Here is a 27,573-nt window from a genome sequence, read left to right on the forward strand (position 1 = left end):
ATATACATTCATATATAAAAAAGTTATATACACAACTTAAAGGCTACAGATTGATTATAGATTGCTTCCTGAACTGTTCATGATCAGAAGATGGATTTATAGTAATATAGCTTTTGAAATTGTGCTAAAATGGCATATCTGATATCAAAACTCCTGTAGTCAGCCTCGATTTAATCGTCCTTTTTTGGGCCTGCACTGGGATTTGATTGACAGCTTTAACACCAGCCCAAGTGAACCACACTAACAGGGAAAACACATCGGGGTCTGTTTAAACTGAACCACACAGGTTAGTTGTGAAAGCACCCTCAGTATTATGGATTAAAATTAAAGCAAAGGAAAATTTAAGCTGCACTAACGAGTATTTTTCTATGAAGAAGGAGCCAAATGACTAATGGCTGTAATGTGAAAGAGGTCTCCGCTAGTGACAGATCCTCAGAGAATCATCACATGACTCTGCAGTTCCCCTCAGCTCTACAGACCGTTTCAGCTTCTTTCAGCTCATTGTTTTGGTTCAGTCTCTCTGCTCTCATCAACCTCTCTTCCCTGCAGCTGTTTGGAGAGAAAAAGCTTTTGATAAACACGCTGTTCTGAACTACAAATGACTGCTAATGTTGCTCTGTGTCTGCTAGATGTGTGAATAAGCAGCTGTTTGCTAACGTGTTGTTTGGTAACATTGATGTCAATGATATGCTAGTGGTGTGTTTACAGCTCGCTGTGCTGCCTCCAAGGGGTAAGACTGAGATTTCAACCAAACTAAATTTAACAAAAAAACATAACTTTATATAATTTTAAACATGCTGTCAAGAGATTGTTTATGCAAAGTTTTACATTTAAAATTTGAATCTTCAAAGCTTAATCATTGTAACCACTTCTTGCTTAAACAACCTGTATTTTAAGTAATTTTCCAGCTCATCGCCCTGCCATTTTTCCAGAAAGTCCTCGGAGACAAACAAAGTTATTAAGTATTTTCCACAATGAACTGAACCCCACAAATCTAACAGAGATCTTAAACAGATCCAGATTAAGGTGAATACCAGGCTAACTGCAGTTCCAGCCTCCCACTCTTGGTGTGTTTTGTCTGGGTCAGACTGACCTCCTGGTGGCTGAGGTTGAAGGGCTCCTTGCCCCAGTGCCGATGCAGCTCCAGGATGGCAATGAGGTCCCCGATGGCAGTGAGGATGGGAAGGCACAGGACAGAGTGAACATGGATCCCTGAGTCCTGCCCTGTGCCGTCGGGGAAGCGCTCGTCCTGCAACACACAGGTCAGTGACGGTCGTTATCACCGGAAGTGCGCAGGAGTTTAGCAAAGGAGGTCATCGTAGCTGGTATATCCACTGATTTAGATGACAGAGAGGACGAATCCTATCATTTGGCCCTCAGCAGGCTAACATTTCTGTAACAGTCTCTGAAAGCCCTGCGCACCAGCTGATGATGTAAAGTTATAACTTTTAACTGTTTCTCAACACAGAGCACCTTTGCTCATATTTTCATGAATTTTAGAGCCCACCAGAGCTTTGGACAGCTTTTTTTGGCCATGTTCTCTTGTCCACAGTGTGAAGTGTGAATGAGGACACTGGGCCTCTAGTTGGAAAAGTCCCCCATCATTTATTAAGTAAGCACCGCAGTGCGCAAGTGCAGAGCACTGCAAAAGATGGAGAACCACACAGGAAGCACCCAAAATCAAATTCAAAGTATGTTTTTATTTTTAGCTCATATGTGCTGAGTACATAGGACCAGATGGTGATTTCATGAAACATATGTACAGTATATAGAGCAGAAGGAGATCTGCAGTCAAACATTACAGCAAAGCAGTGAACTGTTAAATTCCTCTGACGGGCACTAACTGACCTGTGTCTCTTACAAGCTAAGAGAGTGATGGGTATATGATGGGAAATTAAGAACAAACCACGTGCGAATCAACACGTTCAGGCTCTAACATCATGTGTTGCTATGGAGAAACTACCATACATTATGACAGGAAAGCTTGGAGTTGGAGTAGTAATGATCAAAAAAGGCCAAGACTGGGGTGTAGCCGCCAAAAATCATGATTATTACTAGGTTATTACTTGACAGTAATTAGTGCAACATCTGTATATTCAGTCCTGTTGTTTCATCTGTTTTTATTTACTTTCCTATTCATTCAGTATAAAATGCCATGATGGATAAATCTGCACTGCCTTACCCCCATGATGTCCTCTACTAGCAGTGTTTTGCGAGTCTTGGCAACATGAGCGGCAATGGTTGTCCCAAATGCGATGGGGCCGGAGGGGATGAGGCTTGGAGGGCCGTCCTTGGCCCCCGTTGGAGTGAACATACATAAACTCTATAGAGAAGCACGGACAAGAACAGAGAGGGAAACAAAAATAGAGAAAGAAAATATATGTAAAACATGTACACAACTGTGTCAGTGTTCAAGATGTACTCAGCAAATGTCCTCTGCACTTACATTGTTGCATTCTCCCAAGAAGTAAAGTGCAAATCCATCAGCTTTTGTTGCTGTAGAAGCAAGGGACAAACACGTGGTTTAAATACAGTGAAACAGTCCATGTTATATTCTGTTATACCGTCTAAAATAAATGTCAGATATACCTGAGAGGACACGTGTGACAAGGAGACAACAGTCCAGTTACAATCTAAAAACAATCTATTAACAATGTCCCACATAACAACGAGGGCACTCTGACCGAGGGCTTTGACAACCATCCAGTTCATCTCATTCCCAGTCCGCCCTTCCAGTCCCATTTCACACTGATATATGGGTCATGTTATCACATAATGTGGCAACAGAGAGGCTGGTGGAGCATCAGATCATCAAGAAGTTAATGAGAGGTGTGGTTTGGGTGAAAATGATCTTTCTGTTTGATTCTTTTAACATTATAATGCAATTTAAGATGTCCGACTTTGTCTTTCCTGATCACTGTTCCTGTTCACATTTAACAATATCTGAGTGGAATTAAGAAACATTTGAAAATAATACTGATTGCTTGATCATATGATTAAATTATCCAGTTTGTTAGATCCTTTAAACACTAATTTGATTTTGGTCTGTCAACCTGAATAAGGAGAAGAACTGGGACTATTCATTCAGGAGTAATTCTTACTGCTTATCGTATGTATCTTACTTCTGCTCTCAAAACAAATGTTCTGCTTGTAATAGCTTGAGTATTTAATCGCAATCTCATGAGGAGATGTTTCTAATACCATCGTCATGATCGGGTTTTTCTTGTCCACATTAAATGCACGCTCTCAGTGTCACTTTCAGGTTGCGGCACCAGTGTGATGTGAACTGAAGCTGTGGGGATCAAAATGCTGACTCGTGTCGACTTTTACCTGTTTTGATGATGTTGCACAACTCATAGAGCAGGAGTTTGTTGTCTCCTCCAGTGTCCAGCCGCTGCTCCATGTAGCTGTTGAGTTCGTACACCACGCCCTGCATATTTGTGTCCTGGTACTGCTGGACGCAAGACACACAGAAGTTGCAACTCGACAGCCTCGCCATAAACACCCAGATTGAATTTCCAAACTCAGCAAGCGCCACGACAAAGGAGAACGTGACGACAACCTGCAGTCTGTCCTGCATCCGGTCTAATGTTTCTGAAGCGGCTCGCGACTAACTCGAATGGGAATTTTTTTTTTTTTTTAATGAATGAATGAAAGAGGATTATCTTCCTGCCATTCACAAAAGCAGAGCCATTCATCACAACATCCTCCCCCCCACGCTCACACTCCCCTTCACTGCTGCATTCTAGCCCAGGGATCCCCTCGCGGTCCCTAGAGGAGGCCACCGGAGCCCCACAGCTCTGATTAGAGCTCCTCTGCTCAGCCTCACCTCAAAAGTATGGTTATGTAAGAGGCAGACCTCCTGCCTTGTGCAGGGCCAGAGAGCCGTCTATTTCTGCGCCTGCAGAGAGGGTGAGGACAGGACGGCAGGGAGAATGGCGTACTAGAAAGCCTCCCCCACGGGACGCCTTCTATCCTCCTACATCCTGTTTGCACAGACGTATGGATGACGCACTGAGGGGTCAAGTGGCCCTTGTTTTTTTTTTTTTTTCCTTCTTCTTCTGTGTGTATGTGTGTGAAGTCCTTTCTGCCCAGCTCCGGGGCCCTGCTGTGGGCGCTGACACCTGGCCTCCTAAGGGCGCGATGGTGTTAAGATGACAAAGGTGTGAACATACGTATGTGGAGCACAGGGGAGCTACTCTTTCCCCAAAACTTTCCAGCCAACTGTCTCACACGTGCCGAATGTAGCCATTCTTATTATTCTTGTTAATTATCTATATGACGCCGACCTGAACACTCACAAAGCCTGGCCTCCGATGTCAACATCACTACAGGGATGAATTTGTAAACTATTTCAAGGTTTTATTCACATTTTTTTTCATATCAAAGAGACAAAGTCACAACGTCTTTGTTCAAAAGAAAGTGAGCACAAGGACAAACAAAACTGTTGTCAGAGAACATAGTTAATGTGCATGTAAATGAAGTGCACCAGGACATTTTTGCAGTTATTAAAGGACATTGTGTGCTATGCTGCCCTTGAAAGAGTCTGGCCATAGTGTCCATTCCTGGGTAGGACTGAACCACTGAGGTTAGCTTTGGGATTTAGGGGGCGAGGTAATAAAGTATTGAAATATCCACAATATATGAAGTGACATTTAACAAAATCAAGGAAAAAAACCTACCCTGCTGACTTCTTTAGCTGATGTGTCATCTGTAGAGAGAAAAATCACAAAGTTAAAAAACAAGTTGAAACAAAGTTCGGTTCTGTTTTAGGATCAGATCTGATGTTGTTAGAAGATGAATGAGACATAGTAGCCTTCTGGGCTATCAATTCTGTGAAAGATCGGGTATTGACACCATTTTAAGAATCGATATGAATCCATATTTTGACATTTTAAACACTAATAAACAACCATGATGTGAGACCTGTCACTACAGTGTGTTTTAAACTGGTCCACAAGACCAAAATGAGTCAGTACATGTGAAACATCACATTACACATCTTACCGACTGACCACCAAAACCTGATGTCGGAGCCAGTGTTTTCGCCACAATGCCAATTTAGGCTGAATGAGGCCTAATTAATGTTAGACGCCAAGTCAGTGTTACTATGCAAATGTAAATGTAGTTGCTGAAAAAGAGCAAAATCAAGTTTGTCTGCATTCAGAGGCAGAACGACAGGGTGAGCCTGACAGAAATCTAAGATGAGCCGATAACCTTTATTGATCTCCAGTGGGGAAATGTAGTTGATGCAGCAGCACAATGACATAAATAAGTAATGGTATAGAAAGTAAATTAAAGTAATAATAGAGGTATATAAAAGTAAAATAAGAAAAGAATCAGAGCATTTGCAGAAACAAATGACCAGGTAGTCTGGCCTGGCTGTAAGAGGGCTGGGTGGGTGTTCGTGCACCGATGGATCACAGAGGCACAACAGCACGAGCAGCAGGTAAGCAGAACCATATGTTGGCCTCACTACAGTAGACAGGTGAATGGTAAATGAGCAAATGCACATTCAAAGCATTAATACACATGATGAATAAATTATGAATGAATATATCATGTACTGTTGACGTAGGTAGACATTTGCTTAAACTATGTTCCTTATAAAACAGACTTAAGAGAGGTATTAATCTAACTTGACAAGTGCAAAATTTTGTGGCCTCAAGTGCGAATTCCTGGTGTGATTTCAGGCCTTTGGAGAGACAGCAGACATATGACTATTGTCTTTGGACGCAAACACTGAAGTATGTGATAATAATGAAAGCTTCGGCCAATCATAACAGTTGCTGGACTTATAGTCTGGGAGCGGGTCTGGGAGCGCTGCTACTTGAGATGAAAATAAAAGCATTCACACAGCTCGAGCGGTTGTTCATTACACACGCGTCAACAGGACACGAGAACAGTAACAGCTCAGATCTCTTTGGTGACTTTTCATGTGATCAAACCAAGCAGATAAAAAAAGAAAAAAAACTGGGCAGATTTTTAGAAACATCTACTGAAGTGCTGACTCGAGCTAGTCCTCCTTTGAAAACGAACCTCTTTGTACATGTGAAGAAAGAAATTACAGCCAGCTTCATTGTTTGTTGTTTTAAACATTCCTCCAGTGTGCTATGAGTTTCCTAACTTAGCCATGAGAGCTATTTTAGAGTGAACCCCTGGCCGGGCATGACGTCAATCAGAGGACAGAGAGCTGCACTTGAAAAAGACTTCAAACCCCTTTGAAAAAAGGAAAAATACACACAGAGCCTTTTTTTTTTATAATGACTTGTTGAGGCCAACAATATTCCGACATGAACGCCTTTGAAGGGCACATTTGACAAATACAGCAGGATACCTAGTCTGCATTTTTATATTACAAGAGAGCGACTTGACACCAGCCATTTTACACAAATACTATGATAGAGTCAATGATTGGATTATTGCTGCAACTGAGCTGCAATGATGAGCCGACTAGTCGACTATATTAATGCTGTGTTGATAACTGATGAGTCGTTGAAGTCATTTTTCATGCAAAAATAGCCGAAAAAGTCTGTTTTCAGCCTCTCGAACATGTCCTGCTTTTCTGTTTGATATATTAAATTGAATATTTTTGGGTTTAGAACTCATAAAACAAGATATTTAAAGATATCACCTTGGACTGTGAGAAAGGAGGAAGGATATGTTTCACTGTTTTCTGACATTTTATAAACCAAACATATAATCAATTTGTCTAGAGAATAATCAGCTGATAATTGAACATCAAAAGAATCTTTAGTTGCAGCCCTATCGGATAATATATGCATGAGTATAATACTACTAACCAGGTTATTTAATCTAAAACATACATTATGTACAGCGCAAAACACATGTGCACATGTCCGGGTAACTGCAAGCTATGAGCAGCAAAGAAAGATTTTTTTATCCGCCGTGACCTGAACTCGCCGCTCTCTGCCCCCTCCGCCCACCTACTTGGCTGTCAAAGGGACAAGCAGCACTGCCCCACCTCTCTCTCTCTCTCTCTCTCTCTCTCTCTCTCTCTCCCCTCGCCCCCGCGACTGAGCGCTCACTGCGAGGAGGGAGGAGAGGATAGGTCAGGACTGACAGTTCAAAACCAAATTTAAGAGGACAAAAACACCGACACCCTGGTCGACAGGCGATGCAGCTGCAGTGACTGCAAAAATTTACCATGCGATTGCAACGGGTGGCCAGTGGAGGTTTTCACTGCCCTGAATGTTGATTTTTCAATTGTATATTTTTGTGAGTGCCATCTAGGTCCATTATATTCAAGAGAAGGCAGACATCTCTGTGACCGAGACTCGGCAACTCACACCAAAACAATCTAGATGTATAATAAGACTACAGTTAAGAGGGGTAATATGTGTTTTTAATTTAGGGGTGAACTGTCCTTTTAAGTTTTACAGTCTGATGTTATACTTGATTGTAGAGTCAGCTGGATTATTTTATATGTGATATTGCACATGTTTTCAATAAACAATATATTAGAAAAAGATTATTATTGACATGTCATTATCATATCACTCAGTCCTACATGTGAGCCTTGCCATTATACAGGTAATCCCTCTGCCAGGGCTTGTGAGTCCCTCCCCAGTAATCAAAGTCACTCCTGGAGGAAATGTTCACCAGGCACAGTTCGAGGTGTTGCAGGTCCAATTACACTCTCGCAAACCACCTCTGTTGGCATCTCATGTGTAGCAGTCCCAGTGGAAATGAAAATGTTTAAGGGTGCCAAAACGACAGGAAGTTGTTTTACTTGCAGGCTATATACCCTGTCAGGTGAACCGCAGAGATACGAAAGCAAGTGCCCTTTAAATGTGTTGTGCTGAACCAGTTGCCTGGTTGGACCAGTTCCAACAGTTTCATTAAAGGAAGCATGCACGGCCGTGCACACATTCAGCAGGTGCTGGTCCAGCATGGCTCTCATTCCTGGTGTTCCTAGAAACCAGAGCATAGCTAGAAAATATAGTGTGTGGTATCTTTGGCTATGCTGTTGCTCCCTGACAAAAAGTTGGTGATTTCTACGGCCGGAGTCTATAACATAAAATAGGCTCCAAAATATATCACATGCATTATATAACAATGTGCGTGTCCTGCTATTCTTTTGCAATAATAACATCTATGTTTCATCAGGTATGAGTCTGGGGATTAACCCTGAGGATACAGCTGCCTCTGGGGCAGAGATGGAAGATATGTATACAGGTGTGTGTGCATGTGTGTGTGTTTTATCTCCATACAAGGTGGTCAGCCGTCAGCCAGGGAAGAGACCAGCATCCTCTTGCAGTGCCATCTAATATTTTCAGGGACAATGCTGTGCTTTCAGTAAACAAAGGAGGAGAGGGCTGACATGGTCTGAGAAAATACACTGCCAGCTCACCAGGCAGTGAAAACTAAACACGACTGTCTAGAAACCAGCAGAGGCTAAACAGACCTACTCTTGTAACTTTATCACTCCATTCAAACTTTTCCCGACCTGGAACAACAGTAAAAATGTTTTTCAGGTTTGCAGCTGGGACATACAGCTGCAAGTTGGCAGGTATCAGTTTGGGCTATGTGTTATTCTGCTGTGTAGACCAAAACTTAGTTGTTAACCCTTTTAAGATATACACATTGTAAAAAAAGCTAACAGAGCTGTTAGCTCTTTTATCCTAATAAATACATAAACAACTCTGTTAAAAACCACAAACACAAGGAAAATAGCTGTCACAAACGTACCTCAGTCTGAGAAGGCTACCTGGTGCGACAGTTACTCCTCCTGCTGTAGTGCTTTGTGCTCACGTTAGCCGCTGCGTCTCTTTTTTTGGGCTCAGGGCCTGTGTGCTTTGTGCTAGCTACTCAGTTAGCGGCAGTTAGAGGCAACTGCCGCTCATTCAGGCTCAGGGGTTGTATGTTTAGTGGTATTGGGTTAGCTGCTGAACAACAGGCTCAGTGGCTACGTGCTGTAAGTGCAGTGCATTGTTGTTGCTAACCATATCCAGCTAGCGTTACATCACGTCTCACTTCACATGCACCTAACATCATTATAATAAATGCAAACAATGAACATGGCTATCGTTGGTACTCACTGCTGTCAAGCTAGCATGTTAGTATTTGCAGGAGACGCACGTTGTTTCTTTACCATTCTTGTAACACTAGCTTGCTAATAGGCTAGCTTTAGCAAAGTATCCCCCCTCGTCTTGTGGAAGACTGTAGTTCAATCATTTCATACCAGCTGAATGAAACATTTACAAAGGCTTATTCGAGGCCTGTGATGGCCACAGATACAGTTTTCTGTGATTTCTTGATTGTTGTTGATATGTTAACAGATTTTCTACAAATATAACAAGAAATACTTGTAGAATAACTCACAAGCTTAACATATTTTGCTAACAGTATTAGAGGGGTGCATGGTTAACTGTACTTAATCATAAATCATAATTTCTTTTTTTGTGCATACTATGAGCATATTTTAAAAAAACAAAACATTTAGTTGTTTATTTTTTAGTTTCACAGAAAGTCCAGTTTTAGTAGGCTACATTATTTATTTTCATCTCGCAGCAGTGTAACAGTTCAGACAGAGGAGCTGACCATTTTTGGAAAAATAGAACAAACAGCAAAGCTGAAATGAAATGACTGGATCAGTGTGAGGTCAGACAGGACAAACTCTTTCCTGAATCCTGGTGTTAAATTTGATTCTAGTTCAGACACCACGATAATAATAACAAGCGAGTGAAAGCCTTTTCACACCACACAAGGATATCTGTGCACTTATTGATTTCATGGTTTGTGATGAAAGCTCCTGAATGTGGGACATTCGTGCAGCCGGCCAAAAAAGCGTGGATTTCTAAATGGGTTCAACCAATAAAGTCATCAGTTAGTCATGAGATTGTGTAAAAAGGTGTCGAGCAAACAGTTTATACAATATAAACATGTTAACGTGCAAAAAAAAAAAGATTCAAACTGAAACAAAGACTTTTTTGACTGATCTTTGAAGAAGAAGAAGAAGAAGAAGAAGAAGAAGAAAAATAAACATCGGACTTTACCCTGTACCTTTACCCAAGTACATATACGCCGACACACAAAGTCTGCAGTTCACACATAAGCACAAAGGTCTCTGGTGAACTGATGGCGATAAATGATTTGAGGAAGCACCCAGAGAATATCAACAGCCTCGGGCTGAAGCCTTTCACCGGGGAAAAATCCCCCAGTCATCTGGGTCTAATGTGCACAACACTTGATGGGCGTTTTATTGATCTGCTGCCACAGACACACAATCACACACACACACGGGACGGTCAGCTATAGCAGTGACTCAGCAGTCAACATGTGTCGACCCAGTCCTGCATCAACCTGCAGCTCCCTGTTTACCTCCACTTGTGTCTCTGTTTAAGTGCGTGCTCTTTAAGTAGAGATATCAATGAGACTTCCTGTTTAAAAAAGCTCTGAGTAACAGTCAGGTGGTTGTTGTAATTTTTGGGAAGCTATCATCGACATGATACTTTCCAGCATTCAGATGATACTTTTGTGTGTGAAATGGCTTGTTAAGAACAAAAACGTTTCTGTTGGCCACACCAGCACATTTAAACTGCTTTTTCCACCCAGTATTTTAAACAGTATCCACTGAGCGCTGCGTGGGGCAACCTCCCTCCTCCCTCCTCATGGAAAGCCCTGCAGGTGAGACAGCGCTTATCACAGTGGTGGGGTATGAGGTTCTGCTACACAAGCGCATCTTTGTCTGTTTGCCACTGCCATCCAAACACATCTGAGACACAGTATCAGCTGCTTCACAGCTCGGCCCAACTCTTGCCCTCTGGAGCCCAGGCAAGAAAGGCTTCTTCCACAAATGTCTATATTTTTATTCAGACATGGAGTCTGATTTGTCAGGGACAATCAGCTTTTTATTATTACTCAAATTCCAAGTATCTGTTTTACAGCCTCTAACAAGTGAGTGTGAGCTGCGTTTCTGTTTTTGTAATTAGAAAAGGGAATTAATATGTGTCAATGTCAAAATAAAATGCAATTGTCAACAGAATGGGAATAAAAAGCCGTTTTGACATTATGTTGTCTAAGTCTATGTATTGTGCTGTTGCGGTGTACTGAAGTTAGCGTGCTAACCAGCCAGTTCTGCCAGTTCCGGTCCGAAGCTCCTTTGCAAGCAGTACACTAACACTCCCCTGTTCCTCGAGCTCAGAGTCTCGATTGCTAGCTGCAAGGCTAACTGAGCTAACTAGCTAAGGGCAGCTGCAGTTAGCAGTTACTCTGGTGATATACTGCCATCTATTCATTTTGAGCATGATTTTGACAGAAAGCCAATTCTTACATGTTGCACCTACAAGGATTTGGACTGGTTTTTGGACAAAACAAGGCATCTAAAGCCTGACCTGAGCTTTGCAAACATGAAATGGCTATTTTTCCCTATTTTCTGACATTGATTAAACAAAATGAACAGATAATTCAGCAATAAAAATATAATATAATATAATATAATTTAGAGAGATAATATTGAATCTAAACTGTGCTTCCTTGTTCACAAATTGAGGTAATGAGGGACTATGTGAGAAGAATAAATTCAACGCAAAACGTAAAAAAATAATAAAAATAAATAAAAAAGTATGAGCACTGCATATTGTTAAACTTGTAGCGATGATTATAGACATGTACACCACACAGACTTTATTCACTACTCTGTATAAGCAGAAGTTGTGAAGGTCTGACAGACAGCCACAGTTACATATTCACTGTGTGTGTGGTGTGTGTGTGTGTGTGTGTGTGTGTGTGTGTGCGTGTGTATGTATGTGCACTGCAGCAGGCACAGACGAGTAACGAGGGGCCTCTGGACGGGAGCAGCAGAGGGATTTATTAATTACCCCATGGCAGCGTGTGGTGTGAAGTAAACATTGCCAGTGGGACAGTGGTCGAGAGAGGTGTGATGGTCAAATGACATCAGCAGGGGATTCTGGGAAATAGTGTTCAGAAAGAGGCCGAAGTGCTCTGTGACACACCGAATCTGCCTTCACAGCTGAACTTGATACATTAATACTAAATACTACAGAGCAAGAAGGAGAGCAACACAAGGAAGTATATCACCATATAATATAATATCACCACTCAGCAGATTCAACGCAGTAACAAGTGTGCAAATGCAAAGGCTAGAAGTGGAACGAAAGGCTGTAACACAACCTTTGCACAAACACACCCTCACACACACTTGCGTGTATGTGTACAGACAGACTGATCTATGTTATCCAGTGCAGCTCATCACATGATAAGTGAGAACGGGACAGGCTGCAGGGACTGCTTCCAGGAAGCAGCGGTTATCTCAGTGACGATCACATGATGACAGGACCTGCTGCTGCTGCTGCTGCTGCTGCTGCACTCGGAAAGGATATAAGATCAATCTGATCTCTCAAAAGTATCACTACAGGACACAGAAATACATCAAGAGCTACTTTGACCATACAAATATATCCAGGAAAAGTCCAGTGTCTTTCAAATAAATGGAGTAAAGCGTCAAATAAATCTACAAGTCAGATCATCCCAACACAGTGACCATTCAACCTGTGAGATGAACCAGAAATTAGACAGTGCTCGTCATTTGAGTGGATACAGCCGCTGAGAGGCTTCAGAGTGGTGCCTAAGTGTCGGCTTACACTGGTCTGACACAGGAAGTGGACTTACGTTACTGATGTGATGTAAAGATCAACACGAGAGAGCTGTCAGGCTTATTACTCACGTTCACGCCCCGAGTCTGGTTGCCTCATGAGCCCATCTTCACAGACCTAGTGGCTGAACATTACTCAACACTTAACCGTCCAATTTGTAAGAAGGTTGATTTTTGAGTTTCACTCCCAACTTGACTCTTTGGGGTGAGTGTTGAGCTGGGCATGAGACTCAAAAGTCAACTCTCTTACAAGTTGGACCTTTAAAGTAACACCTTGGTTTAGACCAACTAAGCAAGCCCAGTGTGAGTCTGGTGTGGTCAAGACAGAACACATAAAGGTCATTTTAATAATATTTTACATGACGGTCAAAACTGCAAGGTGTCTACTGTGGGTCACCGTTACAGCACTAAACACTTGGCACCAGATCATCATAGATCTGTAGTAGTAGTGTACAAATGTACACTGAAGCTGCATATGGCTCCATAGGCTACATCCAAACTAACATCCACACCAAGACAACAACAATCGTCAAATTTAATTCCAAATTAAAGTTGGTGATAGGGAGAGAAAAATCCCCAATCTCTTAAATGATTAAAATCCCAGAAATAGATGCACTCTGATGGTGGTCTAGTGGTCCCTATCTCTCTATTCCAAGAAATATCTATTGCACCCATGGTCCATATTGATGTTGGCTCCATCAGCCATTCGCTTACAAGGACTTTTTAAAGAGAAAAAGTGTCTACTCTTGTCGCAGAGCAGCATATTGCATATCTACATGTGACCTACAGTGTATTCATCAGTAGGTGATGGTACTAGAGGAACGAAGTTGGGTAACTTTGGCAAATGCTTTTTACATACAACTAGATGTTCGAGAGGTTTTCATGTCAACATGGCAAAAGCTGCAGTTTGTCTCTGACATTTTCTCTAAAAATACAAAAAATAATTGAATAAACTTGTTGACTGAGTAAAACTGTACTGTACTACTGCTCATGTTAACGGTGCTGCATCGTTTTCCACTGGTCCTGGTCCTCCACTGTGTTTCATCATCCAACGTATCGATGCCGGTAACCATTTCACCAGGAGCTTTAGGTCTATCAGGGGATCACTAACATAGTTTGTCAGAGCACTTAGACTGTTTTATACTACCTTCCAGGCAGCCAGCAGTTAACAAGCAGCATGAGAACAAACTCTGAAATTCAAAAATTGCTTGAATCCATCTGAATGAGTATTAATGTCTACTTTTGATTTTTTGTTATTTTTGTTACAATTTTCCAGTAATGAAGTTCATAGGCCTGTCAAAATAACTATGTATTGCTGGATGATAAATTGTCCACAAATATTTACAACAAAGACCATTTTATGCCACTAATATAATTGGAAATGTAAAAGCCTTAAGTTTACCCTTTCAAAGAGCGATGAATTTTTTTATTTTTTGATATTCAGACACTGGAAATTGAATGTTTGGCACCGCAGGGAGAAACTTACATATATAAACATTTTGTAACAATCATCCAATCCAAAATTATTGGGATTCAGGATGTAATCCCAATCATCATCCAAATGGCTTAAAACTTAAAAGGGCAAAGCCATTTCACTCACATTTTTCTTTTTCAATATGACAAGGCTCGTGTGCCGTGTGTTCCCAACATCTTCTAAGTTTATTTATTCGATTGGGCGCATGTGTTAGCTCGGTGTCTGAGGAAAAAGTGAAAAAAGGAGTATTTTAAACTGTTTCAAACATTCAGAATTTTCGCAGTAAACAAAATTACTACTTAAATTACTGAGTCTTCGCAAAGCATGGGAAAACCTTGACCCTTTTCACTTAAGGAGTTTTGTTTCATGACTCATATGATAACTGAAAACTAAAAAAAACATTCAAACATTAGCTGAAAGTTTTTCGCCTTTCTGCTCTGCGATGAAGTTTGGTGAATCAGCGCTCGGCCCTGCACAGGCTTCATCTGCTCTGAACTGAGCGAAATCAGTTATTCCTTCTTAGCGCCGGTGAGAAGGATTAACATGAAGGCCTCTGTTTGGTACCTGTCAACCTAAACACACACGGACACACACATACGTACATACTGTACACAGGAAATGGTTTTTCACATGCAGGCTCAGACTCCTGAAATCAACGTCTGCATGGCAGCAGTGAACACGACTGTCTGTACATGAAGTAGAAAGCAGCTCCAAAATGTGACAAATCCATCCTCCGCCAGTTTCCCCCTTCACTTCAACACACCCACACCCTGAGCCAGCACTACCCCCCCTCACCACCACCATCCCTACCCCTCCCCTGGGCCCCCTTCAGCCGGCTGCATGTCTCTGGAGGTCGCCTCTGACGTCAGCAGCTCGACTGGGCCGAGTGCCAGCCCTGTGGGCCCTTGATGGATGCGGTTGGTCTGAGAAACAGTCCGCTGTGTGTGGAGCGCACGGCACAGACTCAACTCGGCCCGCTCAAACACATCTAATGACCCGTAAACACCCGACAGGCCCGCTCCCTCTGCCTCTCTTCTGTCTATCACACACACTGACGATTGAAGGAGACACATGTGAAGATGAGTGATTTGTACTGCAAATGGCCGGGATAATAAACACAAGCCGCAGAGGAACACTCTGGTTATTCTCTGGTCTTCAAGAGAAAAAGGTTTCAGTTGTTCAGAGCCTGACGTGGCTGCAGATATTCAGGGCAGCCCGTATTCGTGGTTTACTAGTCGGGAACTCTTACGGGATTATGTGAGCAAAAAAAGAACAAACATTTGACCGAAGCAAAATATTACAACTCTACGTCAATATACTGAAATCCGCTGATCCGATCATTATGTCACGGTGATCCAGAGTGCTGCAGCATGTTTGTGTGTGTGTGTGTTCCCATGTTTGTCCCTGTGTGTCTGTGTGTGTTTGTGTGTGTGTGTGTGAGTATACCTGCAGGCCTGCTGCTGGTCTTCCTCTTCAGCCATCTGTCCAACGTCTCTGCACTCACGCTCTCCAACACAAAGTCGTCCAGCATCTGCGGGTGCAGGGAGAGGTAGGCCTTCACTTTCTCATCTGTCAAGCCTGAGAACACAGAAACAGGACGTCTTTTAGATCGCACAGCTTTATTCCTGAGAAAGTAAAAAGAAATTTAAAAATATAATGCTGAGAAAATCATGGAAATGCTAGAAACACGAGATACAAGAGGATGGGAATCAAAGGCGCACAGTGTTCCCGACAGCCACCCAAACAAATGCACAGAGTGGAGACGAGCGAAGGTCATCTCGCTCTCTTTACTCTGAGGTGAGAGCGGCGGCAGCAGCAGCAGCAGCAGCAGCGCCTGGGTTCTAGCTAAAGCTGATAGCCGGGCTAGCTCACTTATGTTTACTGTAAAGCTGCGTCTCCAGGGATAGGAGCCCCCAGCAGAGGCAGCAGGATAAAGGAGGACTCGATTGTGCTTAATAGGCAATTAGGTTCTTGAGAGCTCGCTAAGTGCTGCTGTTTACTGTCTTTGTTGTCAGGGAAAAAAGCCATTTGCCAGACCATCGTTGAGTGAAAGTTGTTTTTAATACACCCGCTGGCGTCTGAGAGGCCGCCGTGATCCCCTCGGAAACCATCATGTTTAGGTCACTCGCGCAAATGGAGTGTGCGTCTGAGACAAAGACGTCTCATGACGTCATCTCGTCATGAGACCTCGAACTGAACGCCGACATGAGAGGCAATCAAAAGTAATTCTTCCAAGAAAAGAAAAACAGATCCTATACAGCAGTGCTGATAAATTTAGATTTGTGGTATGGGGCTGGGTAATTGTGTCTGTTATCAGATGATAAAAGAAAGAGCGTTGTTGTATTTAGACAGCCCTGATCGTTTTTTTATACCGCTTTCTCACGAAATGCCTGGTTATCAGCAGCATCTGTGTAGACTCCCTTCAAGTATGAATCACAGGAGGACATGCAGCTGGAAGGCATGTGTTCTGCTGTCAGACACACAAACACACACGCGGAATGAAAATATCGCTAAGTGGGGCTGTCTGTCTGAAATCCTGTACGATACCAGGGTGGTGGATGACCTGTACGAGGGAGGGCGGCGTGGGCTTTGACAGTTGTGTCGGATGATGCAGGAGCTCGAAGCATCCACTTCAGCTGCAGGTATCTCCTGCATGTCCATGAAGAGTGTTTAAGACTCGCATTTGATAAATAAGCTTTAATTTGATTTGATTTTAGAATCAAAGTGCTCCTGACTCTGGTAAACAGTCTGCTGCTATCTGCGACCTTTGATCTATTCCCCCAGAACAAATCATTTGATCTTCACTTACGATGGATCATCTGCTGTGTGTGGGTGTGTGTGTGTGTGTGTGTGTGTGTAGGTCGAGCAGGCTTGTGGTTGCAGGCAAATAAGGCAAACAGAGGTGGGGGTGGGGGGGAGTTTGGGGGATGGAGGACGCTGCGGTCTGACGCTGTCCAGACACGAGACACAGATCTTCAGGAGCGGAACGCCTCACGAGACTCCTGGCCAGCTCTGACGCACATCGGCAGAATACGGCTTAATAAATCAGAGGGGGGGGGGGGTTGAAGTGAGCTGCAGGGGACAGAGAGACACACAGGGAGGAGTAAAACGGGAGCGCTGCAAAAGACCCCGACGACTTTGTCCTATTTGAAACACAAAGGAGGTACTGTGATTAGTGACAATACAAAAAAAACTGAAAAGACAAGGACGCTGTATCAATTTATGAATACAACTTTTGTGTCGACTGGGCTCTAAAAAATTATTTAGCTATCATATGTGTGCACATGAACAAAAATAGTCAAATGTTCTATTTCCACAGGGCAAAAACAAACTGCACTACAGTGATTAAAAATTTGCAGTGGGTACATAACGGTTGATATAATGGAGTTCTGGCTAAGACCCTGCACTTAAAATTGCTGACCCACACTAGGAAAAACTGGAAAAAAACAGGGACTTAGTGGCAAAGAAAGAGCGAACCTTGGCAGCCACTGTTTATTTGTGACCCCTATTTCAACCCTTAACCTTTGTTTTGGCAGATATTGCGGTACAAGAATGTGAAAGTTACAGTTTTTATTGACATCACAAGAGGACAGAGCTCAATATACTTCTCAGCTAATCAGCGTCAGGCCGGTGATTGCTTAAGGCTCAGCATATTCTATATTTCTGTTATTGTCAACAAGTCACATGGAAAGACCAAAAGCAACAAATCTGTCTGTGGACTCTAAAAACAGGTTACAATAAAAAAATAAATGAAAGACTCACACATTATCTAACAGCTGGGCACTAGTCTTTATCAAACATTAATCAGACAGGAGTATAGAGCACATTTTTTGGGGACTATTTTCAGCTGCGTATTAATACACACTCGGTGCTCTGATGATTCAGGCAGCAAGACAGTGTTTCTGGGATTGCTTTAAACAAATTCACGGTGGATAAATGGGTCGAGCACAGGAGATGGGGGTTCATGTCCCACGTGAAACTTGTTGATATACTGTAGTATCGGCTTATTATTTTTAACTTAGTTGACTTCTTACTCTTTTTTTTAATTTTCTGTTTCTGTTTGGTTAGGTTTGGGGCCCTGACACACCAAACTGACATCAAAGAACTAGCGGCCCTTTAACACACTGCAAAGACTACAGCGGATGGTCAGCTAGCTTGCACGTCCTGCGCCTGCGTAAGAGGAAAAAGCTCTCAATACCACCAGGTAGAGGTAGTCTGTGATCATCAATCAACAAGGGAAACTGGAAGACTCAGGGCCGCAGATGTACAAACTGCAATTGTTATGGAAAAGCCGCAGAAAAGTGGCATATGGCACTTGTGAAGAGGCATAGGTGAATAAAATAGAGAAACAGTGATAACTGGTAAACTTGTTGATGCTACAGTGACAGCCTCAAGGAGCTTTCCCTTTTATTTTCTGTTTTTCTTTTCATGCACTGATTCGCTTATCTGAACAATCAATCAGAAGGATTTTTCTCATCGACATGCTCCCCTGCCAAATCCACTCGCTCAGTCAGCCGCCAAGGGCCGGCAAAAGCTGACTAGTGGCGACAGTGCGGGACAGATGGCAAAAACTAGGGCCACGGACGCTAACCAACAACCCGGACATTGGTTAGGTAAAGAAGAAGATTAGACTACTTACTCCCATGTACGTATTTTCCCATCTTTTTTCACAAGCTGCAAAGCGATGACATCAGAAAAATCACAAAAACGTGATTGGTCAGCTGAAATGATATGATGATGTAGAAACAACACCAAAATGGCGATATAGGATCATTCCACCCGACATATTCTTCAAAATTATATTAACGGAAGCATTCAAGGGTCGACTTCCTCTTCAGTAATTATAAGAGCAAAGATGTCTGAAAATGTTAAATCAATTTTACACATTTTCATTCCTTCAATGACTGGCGGCAGTTTAAGCTGCGTGTGCATCACATTTAGTTCAGGTGAAATCCAGATAAATGAATTTATCTGTACTGGTTAAGAAAAAGAAATCACTGGTTATTGGAAAAAGTCAGAAATGTAAATATCGTCAATCTCTATTAAAGAGCTGTGGAAAAAGATGCCAGAGGAATGACTGGTTTGACCCAACAGCCACTTTATTGCAGCATGATGGTGATTGATGGCACTTTTTTTTTTCTCAACATTCCTGCTACTTTCTGTCGACCTTACAGACTTTCCCTCTGATTCCTTCACAAATCTTTCGAGCCACGGCTCAACATAATGCGACCGCAGTGACACTCAGAGCTGTGGGATATGCGTCAGTGTCCTGGGCCTGTGACTACGACGGCTAATCAAAGGTGCAGCCAGATCTGTCCCACATGCTGTGGTCCAGAATGGTTAACCCCACTGGGAACCACATGTGCTCACTCAATCAGGAGAGAGAGGGAGAGACTGCTGTGGGAGACGCAACGGCTTGGTCACTGGTTCGACCAGAGTTTTTGCTTTTATTTTGTCAAACCTCAATTAAATTTCCCTTTCCCCCGTGGCCAGCACTGCTGAAAACAATGTGGTCATCAAGATAAGCACTAAATGTTTTTAATTTATCGACTTGGAGAATTATCTGGGCCAATATTCAGCTTTTTCTTTTTTTTTTATCGGTTTCTGTGTTTTTTTGTACGATTGCAATATAAAATAAATTCATTTAAAATGCGCTAATTTGGCCCACCTGAAACACTGTCTTATTGGTTACACGTCTCTATGTAACTGTACTTAAGTACATTTTAGTTATCAGTCTCCTGGGTGACTAATAATCAGTACTGTTGTTGGTCATTTCACATAATAAACACAATGTCTGGCACGTCGAACACAAACATCAAAATGTGCAGACAAAACTGTCATGGTTTTGGTTTTTGGTTATTTCATGTTTTATTTTGTGGTTACATCCTCTTGTGTCTTCCCTCCTGTGTTCCTGGTGCTCCTGTCCTGTCTGATCCCCTCACCCCACACCTGTCTCACATCAGCCTGTTCCCAGTGTCTCTCCACCTGCACCTCATCCCCTCATTAGCTCATTTTGTATTTAAGCCTGTGTTGTTCCCTCACTTGTTGTTGGTTTGTCTGTTCTTGTCCTTGCGTCAGTCCTGTTTTCGTCCGCATGTCTGACGGTCCTTGTGTGTTCCCTATGTTCCTGATTTGTTCCCCATGGTTTTTTTGGTTTGGTTTGTATTACTTGGTACTTTCCTTTGACCGCTTTTGTTTTTGCCAGTTTCTGTCGCCTGCCCTTTTGTTACTTGGATTTTTGCACTTTATCAGCGTTAAAGCTCGCTTTTTTGTCTGTGTGTGTGTGTGTGTGTGTGTTGCGTTTGGGTCCATTCTATGTAACTGTGACAAAAACATCTGAATCTTCATCATCTAACAGGCTCTTTTTAGACTCGTAACATTTGAAGTTCTTCAAAATCTTTAGCCAGCCTATAAATTATGGTATTCAGATTAAAAGTGCTACTATCTTAATGTGAAAATAGTAAAAGATAAGTAAAAGTCTTGCATTCAATTGCTACTAAAGTAAACGACCAGAAGTATTATCGACAAAATGTACTTAAACTATCAAAGGTAAAAGTGCTCGCCTGCAGAAAAATGACCCCAGTGACTGATTTATTATTACGTATGACTCCCTCCAAAGGTCACAAGATAAATCTGGGAGGTGGTGAGATGATTAATAGAGTAGGAAAGAAGACAAAACAAAGCTTTGCTTTACTCATTTGTATTCCAAATCTTTGCTTCTTTGTGAACATTTGGGCCCCAGACTTAGTCTTTAAATGAAACCATCTGAAAGGTCTAAAGGGAAAATCTCTCCAGACGTGAATCATGACAAGGGGCTCTCACTAGACACTACTTTTTGTCAGCCAAAAAGGTTGAGAACCACTGGATCTGTCTCTCACAACGACTTGTATCTTATACATCAATCATGTTTTTTGTAGTGGAGTTAAAAGTACAAGACTCACCCTGAAATGTAGCATAAAACAGAAATTCTCAGGCAAAAATTAAAATTAAAATTAAAATTATACTAAGTTGCTTCTCGCCTCTGTGCTTAAATGAGTCAAACATTCATTGAGACAAACGTATAGGCGGGAGGCCATGTGTTGTGCAGCATGTTTGTGAGTGGCTGCAGCCCAGTTGGCAGAGATTTTGGTGCCTGACTCAGACTTGGGCTTCCTGTGTAAAAACTGAAGCCTGAGTTCATGCAGTGAGGTATTGTTGCATAACACTTATCTTGACTACAGCTCACCACACCCTGGGACTGGGGAGGGAAGGCCAAACCAGTCGCAGTCCATCTGGGTCTCACAGCCACTGTGTTTACGGCACGGGCTGGGCATCTATACATGTGTGTCGGCACCAGTTTGTGGTGTTAATATGGAATTTCAGGCATCAAAACATCCTGAAAAAAGCTTCCAAATAGTAAATCGTTGGGAGTTACGATTTAGGTTTATGAGCGTTTTTATGAAGGAAATCAATTAGGCACGGTCTGCTTTTATATGGAAAAGTAAATGGCTTGTAGAGATACTCCAAGTAATTCACTGCATCGTATAATAAAATGTGCTTTTAATAAATATTTCTTCACGCAGCAACTTTAAAGAACTGAAACAAGCATCAGCATTGAAACCTGATAGAGTCGGTTGTGATGGGATATCATACACAATCACAAGTCACAATAGGAAACTTTGTGTCAACATCTATCAGTGGCACATAAGAGGGAACGCCTGAGAGTATTTCTGATGCTACATCTCTTCATAGGAATCGGATTCCGAGAATGGGACAAGAAAAAGGGAAGGCCTCATTTCTCACTATGTCACCGCACGTCTGTCCCTGTTACACCATTTACATTTGGTTTGATTCAAGTCTGCACAACCTCTCTGTTTCTGTTTTGATGCCACACCACGCTCTATATCATCGCTTCAGTCTTCTTCTGAGGGCTGAGGAACAGAGATGGTGACTGCAACGGACGTCATCAGCAGTGGGTCCACTTCCTCTTTTAAGTCGGAGGATTCTATTTTGAAATCTGAATTTCTCAACACAAGCGTCAGCAAGGGGAGAAAACTCACATAGCAAGGTTTCCTTTTGTACCCAAAGCTGTGCTGTAAGGATCTCATGATGTTGAGTTACCGTAATGGAGCCCAGAACTGGTGGACTCGGTAGGTGGTGCCCCCATGTTTGAAAGAAATGCAGCGAAATAGCCCTTTTGGCGCCCCGATGGTAGATAATACAGGGTACAGTGCCCTCTCTTTACTATAAATATACCACGACTTTCTGTGCGTTGGTGCCCCACAGCATGCAGCTGCTGCCCTTTTTATTTTTTCGGCCCTGCCTCTCAGACATGCAGTTGCAACATCATTGTGCAATTTTTTGGTTACACTGTATGATACCCATAACAATAACATTATTAATGAATAGTAAATGTATGATTATTAAACTGAAGCAAATAGTTATTTTACTTTTAACAAACAAAGGAATGCTGTATATTTTTCAAACAGTTGTAAAGGTTAATGAACATCAATTGCAACTTTATATTGACCATCCACATCTTGTTTATAGATGAACTGCACAGTATTTATTAACCATTTACAAAGTATTATAAACATCAGCTGCAACTTTACAATAAACACTTGTTTAATAAATGTTTATAAAGCATTGGATTGTTTGTTAACAGTGAAATGACCATTAAAGTTTAATTCACCATAAATTTAACATTTATTAATGAAGTGTTACCTACTTTTTCATAAACTGCAGTGGCGATTAAAATAAACTTTTCCATGATGATCATAACATCTAATTAGATCGAATAGAAGTCTTCTTTAAAAGTTTAAGTGCAGACATATATTTGATATGTGAATGTGAATGGTCCATAGGCGTCCCACAGCACTGAGCATGTTTCAGAAACGTTTGCCCTGAATCAAGCCTGTCAGGTTCACTCAGGTAAAACTCTTTCCCCACAATAGACATTACACAACATGGGGTGAGGGCTGTTTAACGAGGCTTCTCAACCGAGAGAAAGATGACGAGGCATTGTCTTATCTGGAGGACAGGTGGTTACTGTAGCTGAGGGCATAGGTGTAAATCACATGGGGAACAGGGGGACGCGACCCCACCATCCTGGGAAAAGTATGACTCAATAACACTGTAAACACAACTATGTCATTTCAATAATATTAAGAGGAGTCACTCTTTATGTTTGGTTGGTGTTTGCTAGCGAGCTACAGTGACCTTAACCAGTGTTTGCAGTAAGAAATGTAGTTTTCCTCAGCTGGCAGGGGGACAAAGTGTTTGTTAGCAGAGTTACTTTTGGTGACTTTCTCAGGAACTGCTCTTGAGAAAATGTTATGTAGCTGTCCCATCCAAAGTTGATATTAGACCACGGTTAAGGGTGATGTGTGACTTCATTTGACTTTGGTTGTTATGGATACAATTGGGTTTTTGCTTAAATCCTGCAAGAATTTGAGAAAAGTGCAAACTCTGTCCAGTCATGTGAGGACTGATTGATTGATTGAATCCTTGCTGTCAAAGATTGCAGATTCCTGGAGGGACTGCCAAAGCAAAGTATTGCTTTAATTGAAACAATCAACTCACATATGCACATCTTAAGAGCTGTTAAAAACAACAACCAGCTCCATCTTATCTTCATCTCTCATCTCTATTCCCCATGTAACAGTAAGCGATCTGTGAGACGGTGCCTGAAACAGGAGTGAACGCGTGTCTCCGGCGTTCCTGTCGGACGATGTCGAGCGGCGGCAGAGGCCGACCCCGGCAGTGCCGATGTTTAGCGAGCAAGATGTTCCTCCTCTGCAACACATAGATGAAAAATGCACATGAGAGAAAAAGGGAAAAGACCACTTCTCTCGAAGCGCACTCCTTCTGGCAGAGAGTCAAGGGCAAGCTGCCAAGGTACTACTTTTCACTTTCCTGACATGAGGCTGAGGCAGGAAAGGGGAGGGAGGAGGGGGAGGGCCGCGGGGTGCGTGCGTCAGCAGGTCCGCCTGGGACTCCCTTGCCAGGAGGTGGGAAGAGCATGTGGTTCTTATCTTATCTATGGGAGGGCTGGAGCACGGCGTCCAACGCTGACATTCAGTTCGCGGCAGAGAGGGAGAAAAAAGAGGCAGCGCCAGAGATGAAAACGCTTTAACTCCTCTCCCACCGCTCACCTCATTTATTCATTGAGCCTGTGCCGGTGAACCCGAGTGATGTGTGTGTCCGTTTGCAGGTGAACACACACACACACATATATATATATATATATATATATATATATATATATACATACACTCCTGCCACATTCCACAGCAGTCAAGGGTGAGGTGACCGGTACGGCTAAATCAATACAAGCAGTCAGAGAAAGGTGTCAAATGAAGAAATCGCTGTTTCACCCTGGACTTTAACTGCAGTCCCATCACTTCTAGAGACACGCCCCCACATGGAGAAAACAAACACCGCTGCACAAACATGCAAGCTCACACCTCATGCTGGAGAGAGAGAAAGAGAGGGAGAGAGAGGGAGATTTCCATGGAAATGTAATTTGCATTATTTCCACTTCCATGGTCCAGGTCATGAGACGTAAAGGCTAAGGGCTATAAATGGCAAACTGAGATGTAGATAAGGCATGTCCCTTGATCCACAGTCTAACAGTGTGGTCACGGGCAAGCAGCAGCACTCTTGACTGCAGCTGCAGGCACACAGCAGGCCAACCTTCACCTTCAAGTTACAAACACAAAACTTTCTTGTGCATTTCCCCTCAGCGAAAGGAAACTGAACGGCAGCCAGAGGTGGTAGATCACGCTGCCGACAACAGCGACCTGCAGTCGCTACCTCGGAGTCAGCATCTCGACCGACCTGGTGGTTTGATGTAACGCTGCCCAAACCCTCCTCCTCCTCCTCCTCCTCCTCCTCCTCCTTCATCCCCAGAGCCACATCACTGATCAGGGGTCATGTTCCCCGCTCCACATCTGGACTGATGCTGAACTCTGCAGCCGCTCTGCAGAGGAGCCAGTGGGGACCCGGTGTAATGAGAACCACAGATCCTTGCGTCTTCTCCGCTGCCGCGTTCTTTTATGAGCCTTGACACGAGGACAAGTTGTAAAGAAATCTAACATGCATGTGGCCTTTTCCCATCAACTCAGATACCAACCCCGGCGACGAGCCGACGAGGGGGGTCAACGGACGCCTTGAGGAGAATGTCATCTGTTCCTTTCGTCGCTCAGATCGTGTACCGTGCCCTGGCGCCGATCCAGTCCTGCACGGATCTCGAAAAGGGGGGTTCAAACTGCGTAACAAGCTCATTTTCTTTGGCTTGAATTTCCTGAGAGTTTAAATAAACACAGAAGACAAATCACACCGCTCTCAGCCCAATCTGGAATTACTTAGCCATTCAAATTTTGAATTTAATTTTCATGTTCCAATCATATCAAGCGGTATATGTTTTGATATATTCAGTGACTGTGCTGAGAGAGAAGTCCTCGCTCAGAGAGAGAGAGAGAGGGCATGCGGAGGGGCAGGAAATGTCCAGCGTGAGCACTTCCTGCCTGACAATGCAGCCTTCTTCACTGAGTTAAGCAATTCGTCGACAACCAATTGGGTTTTGAAAAATTCCTGAGAGATCACATTAGGGCTGACCCAGACTGACCTCTGATGCCGACCAGAACCATCCACAAAACACACACGTAAGGATGTAGATTTTCACGCAAGGTGAGGCTACGAACAGCTATAATATCCCAGAGTTATGGCAGCAGCCAGGGAGTGAATGAGCCGGCGTGATGTCTCTCCAGGGAGGACTGGGTTTGCTGGAGAGTCCGGCAACCTGTTCCCCTTCAGAGAGGGCAAAAAATAATAGGAGGATAAACATGCCAGGAAAAAAAAGCCCTCCACTTCTCTGTGTTGGATGCATTTAAAGTCATCTATCACATGTTTAAAGGTGCAGTATGTAGAAGTTTTAATCAGAAGAGAAAGATCTTCATGACTTCATTTTTTATGCCTAAACAAACTAAATAAACAAACTCTCTTCGCTTTCATGACTGAATGAACTGAATAAACAAACTGACCTCAACACAACTTCATACTGTTCTGCTTTGTTTATATGTGGCGGACCCTGCCACCTTTCTAGCTTCAAACAGTGTTCTGGGGACCTTATTTTCCTCTGAGAACAGATGGTTTATTCAGTGTTCAATGTTTCTGAGTGTGTATTATCACCTCATTAATACTGTAAATATTAGAATTCTGACTTGGACTTTATCTCCAAAACCGCATAGTGCCCCTTTAATATTTGCATAGAGCAGTGTATGTCCAGTAAATGATGCAGAGCAGATAGGCGTGTATTCTAGTTCGGAAATGTTCATGTGTCATAAAGCCTCGGATAAAGTCTAATCAAATTACTGCCTGATCTCACATCGGTCACAGGAAACATACAGCGAGAAGGCAAATAGTGAGTCAAGTTAATCCTACATTTAACCCAGATTAACTGACAGCTGTAGCGTTTGAAAAAATAAATAAAAGAGCAGCGTAAATGCGAGCCACGCTACTCACACATGATGAATTCGAGCTGAAATCTGATGAACTTTTTATTGAAAACTTTGAAGAGACAGCTGAGTGTTACTACAGTAGATGTTACTTCACTCGACTCTGACAGCTGTTGTTTCGTAAACCCAAAAAAGTGTGGAAGCTTTGAGAAATCTGACATTCTTGTCCTTTTTTGGTCAGCACGAGGAGGACGGGATACCTACATACTGTACCTCAATAATACATTCCATGACTGCAGTTTACTGCTATGTGTGTACTTTGGCGTCCTCACTCAGTTAGTATCCCAGGCCCCTGAACTGCTAACTTGTTATTACAGGGTCGCCACTGCAGGTCACTTGAGGTGCCACTGAAACAACTGGAGCCACTGACATGAGTTATTCATGTTGCACACGGAGAGTTACGATCGCAGACAGGAAAAAATTACAACTATCCCCAAAGAAGAAGAAGTTCCCACAAAGATTTAGAAGCAGAAAAAATGCCAAAATATGCAACAGGGGCTGTAAATTCACCACTGAAATAAAAAGAGCTTATTATGGGTGTGGATATTTCCTGGAGTGATTTACTAATGCAAACTTTTTACACATTTTTTCCTACATTTTTATTATGATTAATAATAAAAATAATGTTAAATTGAGTATTACATCTCAATCATAAAATAAGAATAAAGCCTTTGTGTTCTGTTAGTAGTAATATCAACCATAAGCTCACATTATTACAAGAGTATTTTTAAGATTTGTGTTCCTGAAGCAGATTCTTCACTTTCACTCCGGCTCAGGCTGCAGACTTGGCTCCGCGCTCTGATGCCATGTCTCACTGCAGCACTGCTCGCTGTCCCCTCCATGACGGACCGGACCGACTCCAGCAGACGAGATGGGAGCCTTAATGACCCTAATTTAATTCAAACGAGACTACGCTACATTTTCCAACAATTGCAGTCCTGCCCGGTCTCCCCTCCAGTGAAGTC

General features: G+C 42.6%; 1 protein-coding gene across 7 annotated transcripts in view; it reads right to left on the reverse strand.

The window, feature by feature from the left end:
• The window catches only part of pde10a (phosphodiesterase 10A), a 67,794-nt gene that overhangs the window by 16,303 nt on the left and 23,918 nt on the right, over window positions 1-27,573 (reverse strand). For 4 of the 7 annotated variants that reach the window (XR_014624309.1, XM_084376033.1, XM_084376035.1 and 1 more), the window contains exons 2-7: window positions 15,558-15,689; window positions 4,683-4,711; window positions 3,331-3,454; window positions 2,447-2,496; window positions 2,183-2,323; window positions 1,094-1,249 (exon numbers count right to left, since the gene is read on the reverse strand). Coding sequence is in view for 6 of the 7 variants with exons in the window: in XM_084376033.1 (XP_084232159.1) it covers window positions 1,094-1,249; window positions 2,183-2,323; window positions 2,447-2,496; window positions 3,331-3,454; window positions 4,683-4,711; window positions 15,558-15,689 (632 nt within the window). In the remaining variant the exon portion in view is untranslated. Of the gene's footprint in view, window positions 1-1,034; window positions 1,250-2,182; window positions 2,324-2,446; window positions 2,497-3,330; window positions 3,455-4,682; window positions 4,712-15,557; window positions 15,690-27,573 lie in introns of those variants that run through there. The other 3 variants (XM_084376034.1, XM_084376036.1, XM_084376037.1) reach the window with 2 other exon arrangements.

Source organism: Pagrus pagrus, assembly GCF_965226575.1.
Source record: "Pagrus pagrus genome assembly, chromosome: 15".
NCBI classification, from domain to species: domain Eukaryota; kingdom Metazoa; phylum Chordata; class Actinopteri; order Spariformes; family Sparidae; genus Pagrus; species Pagrus pagrus.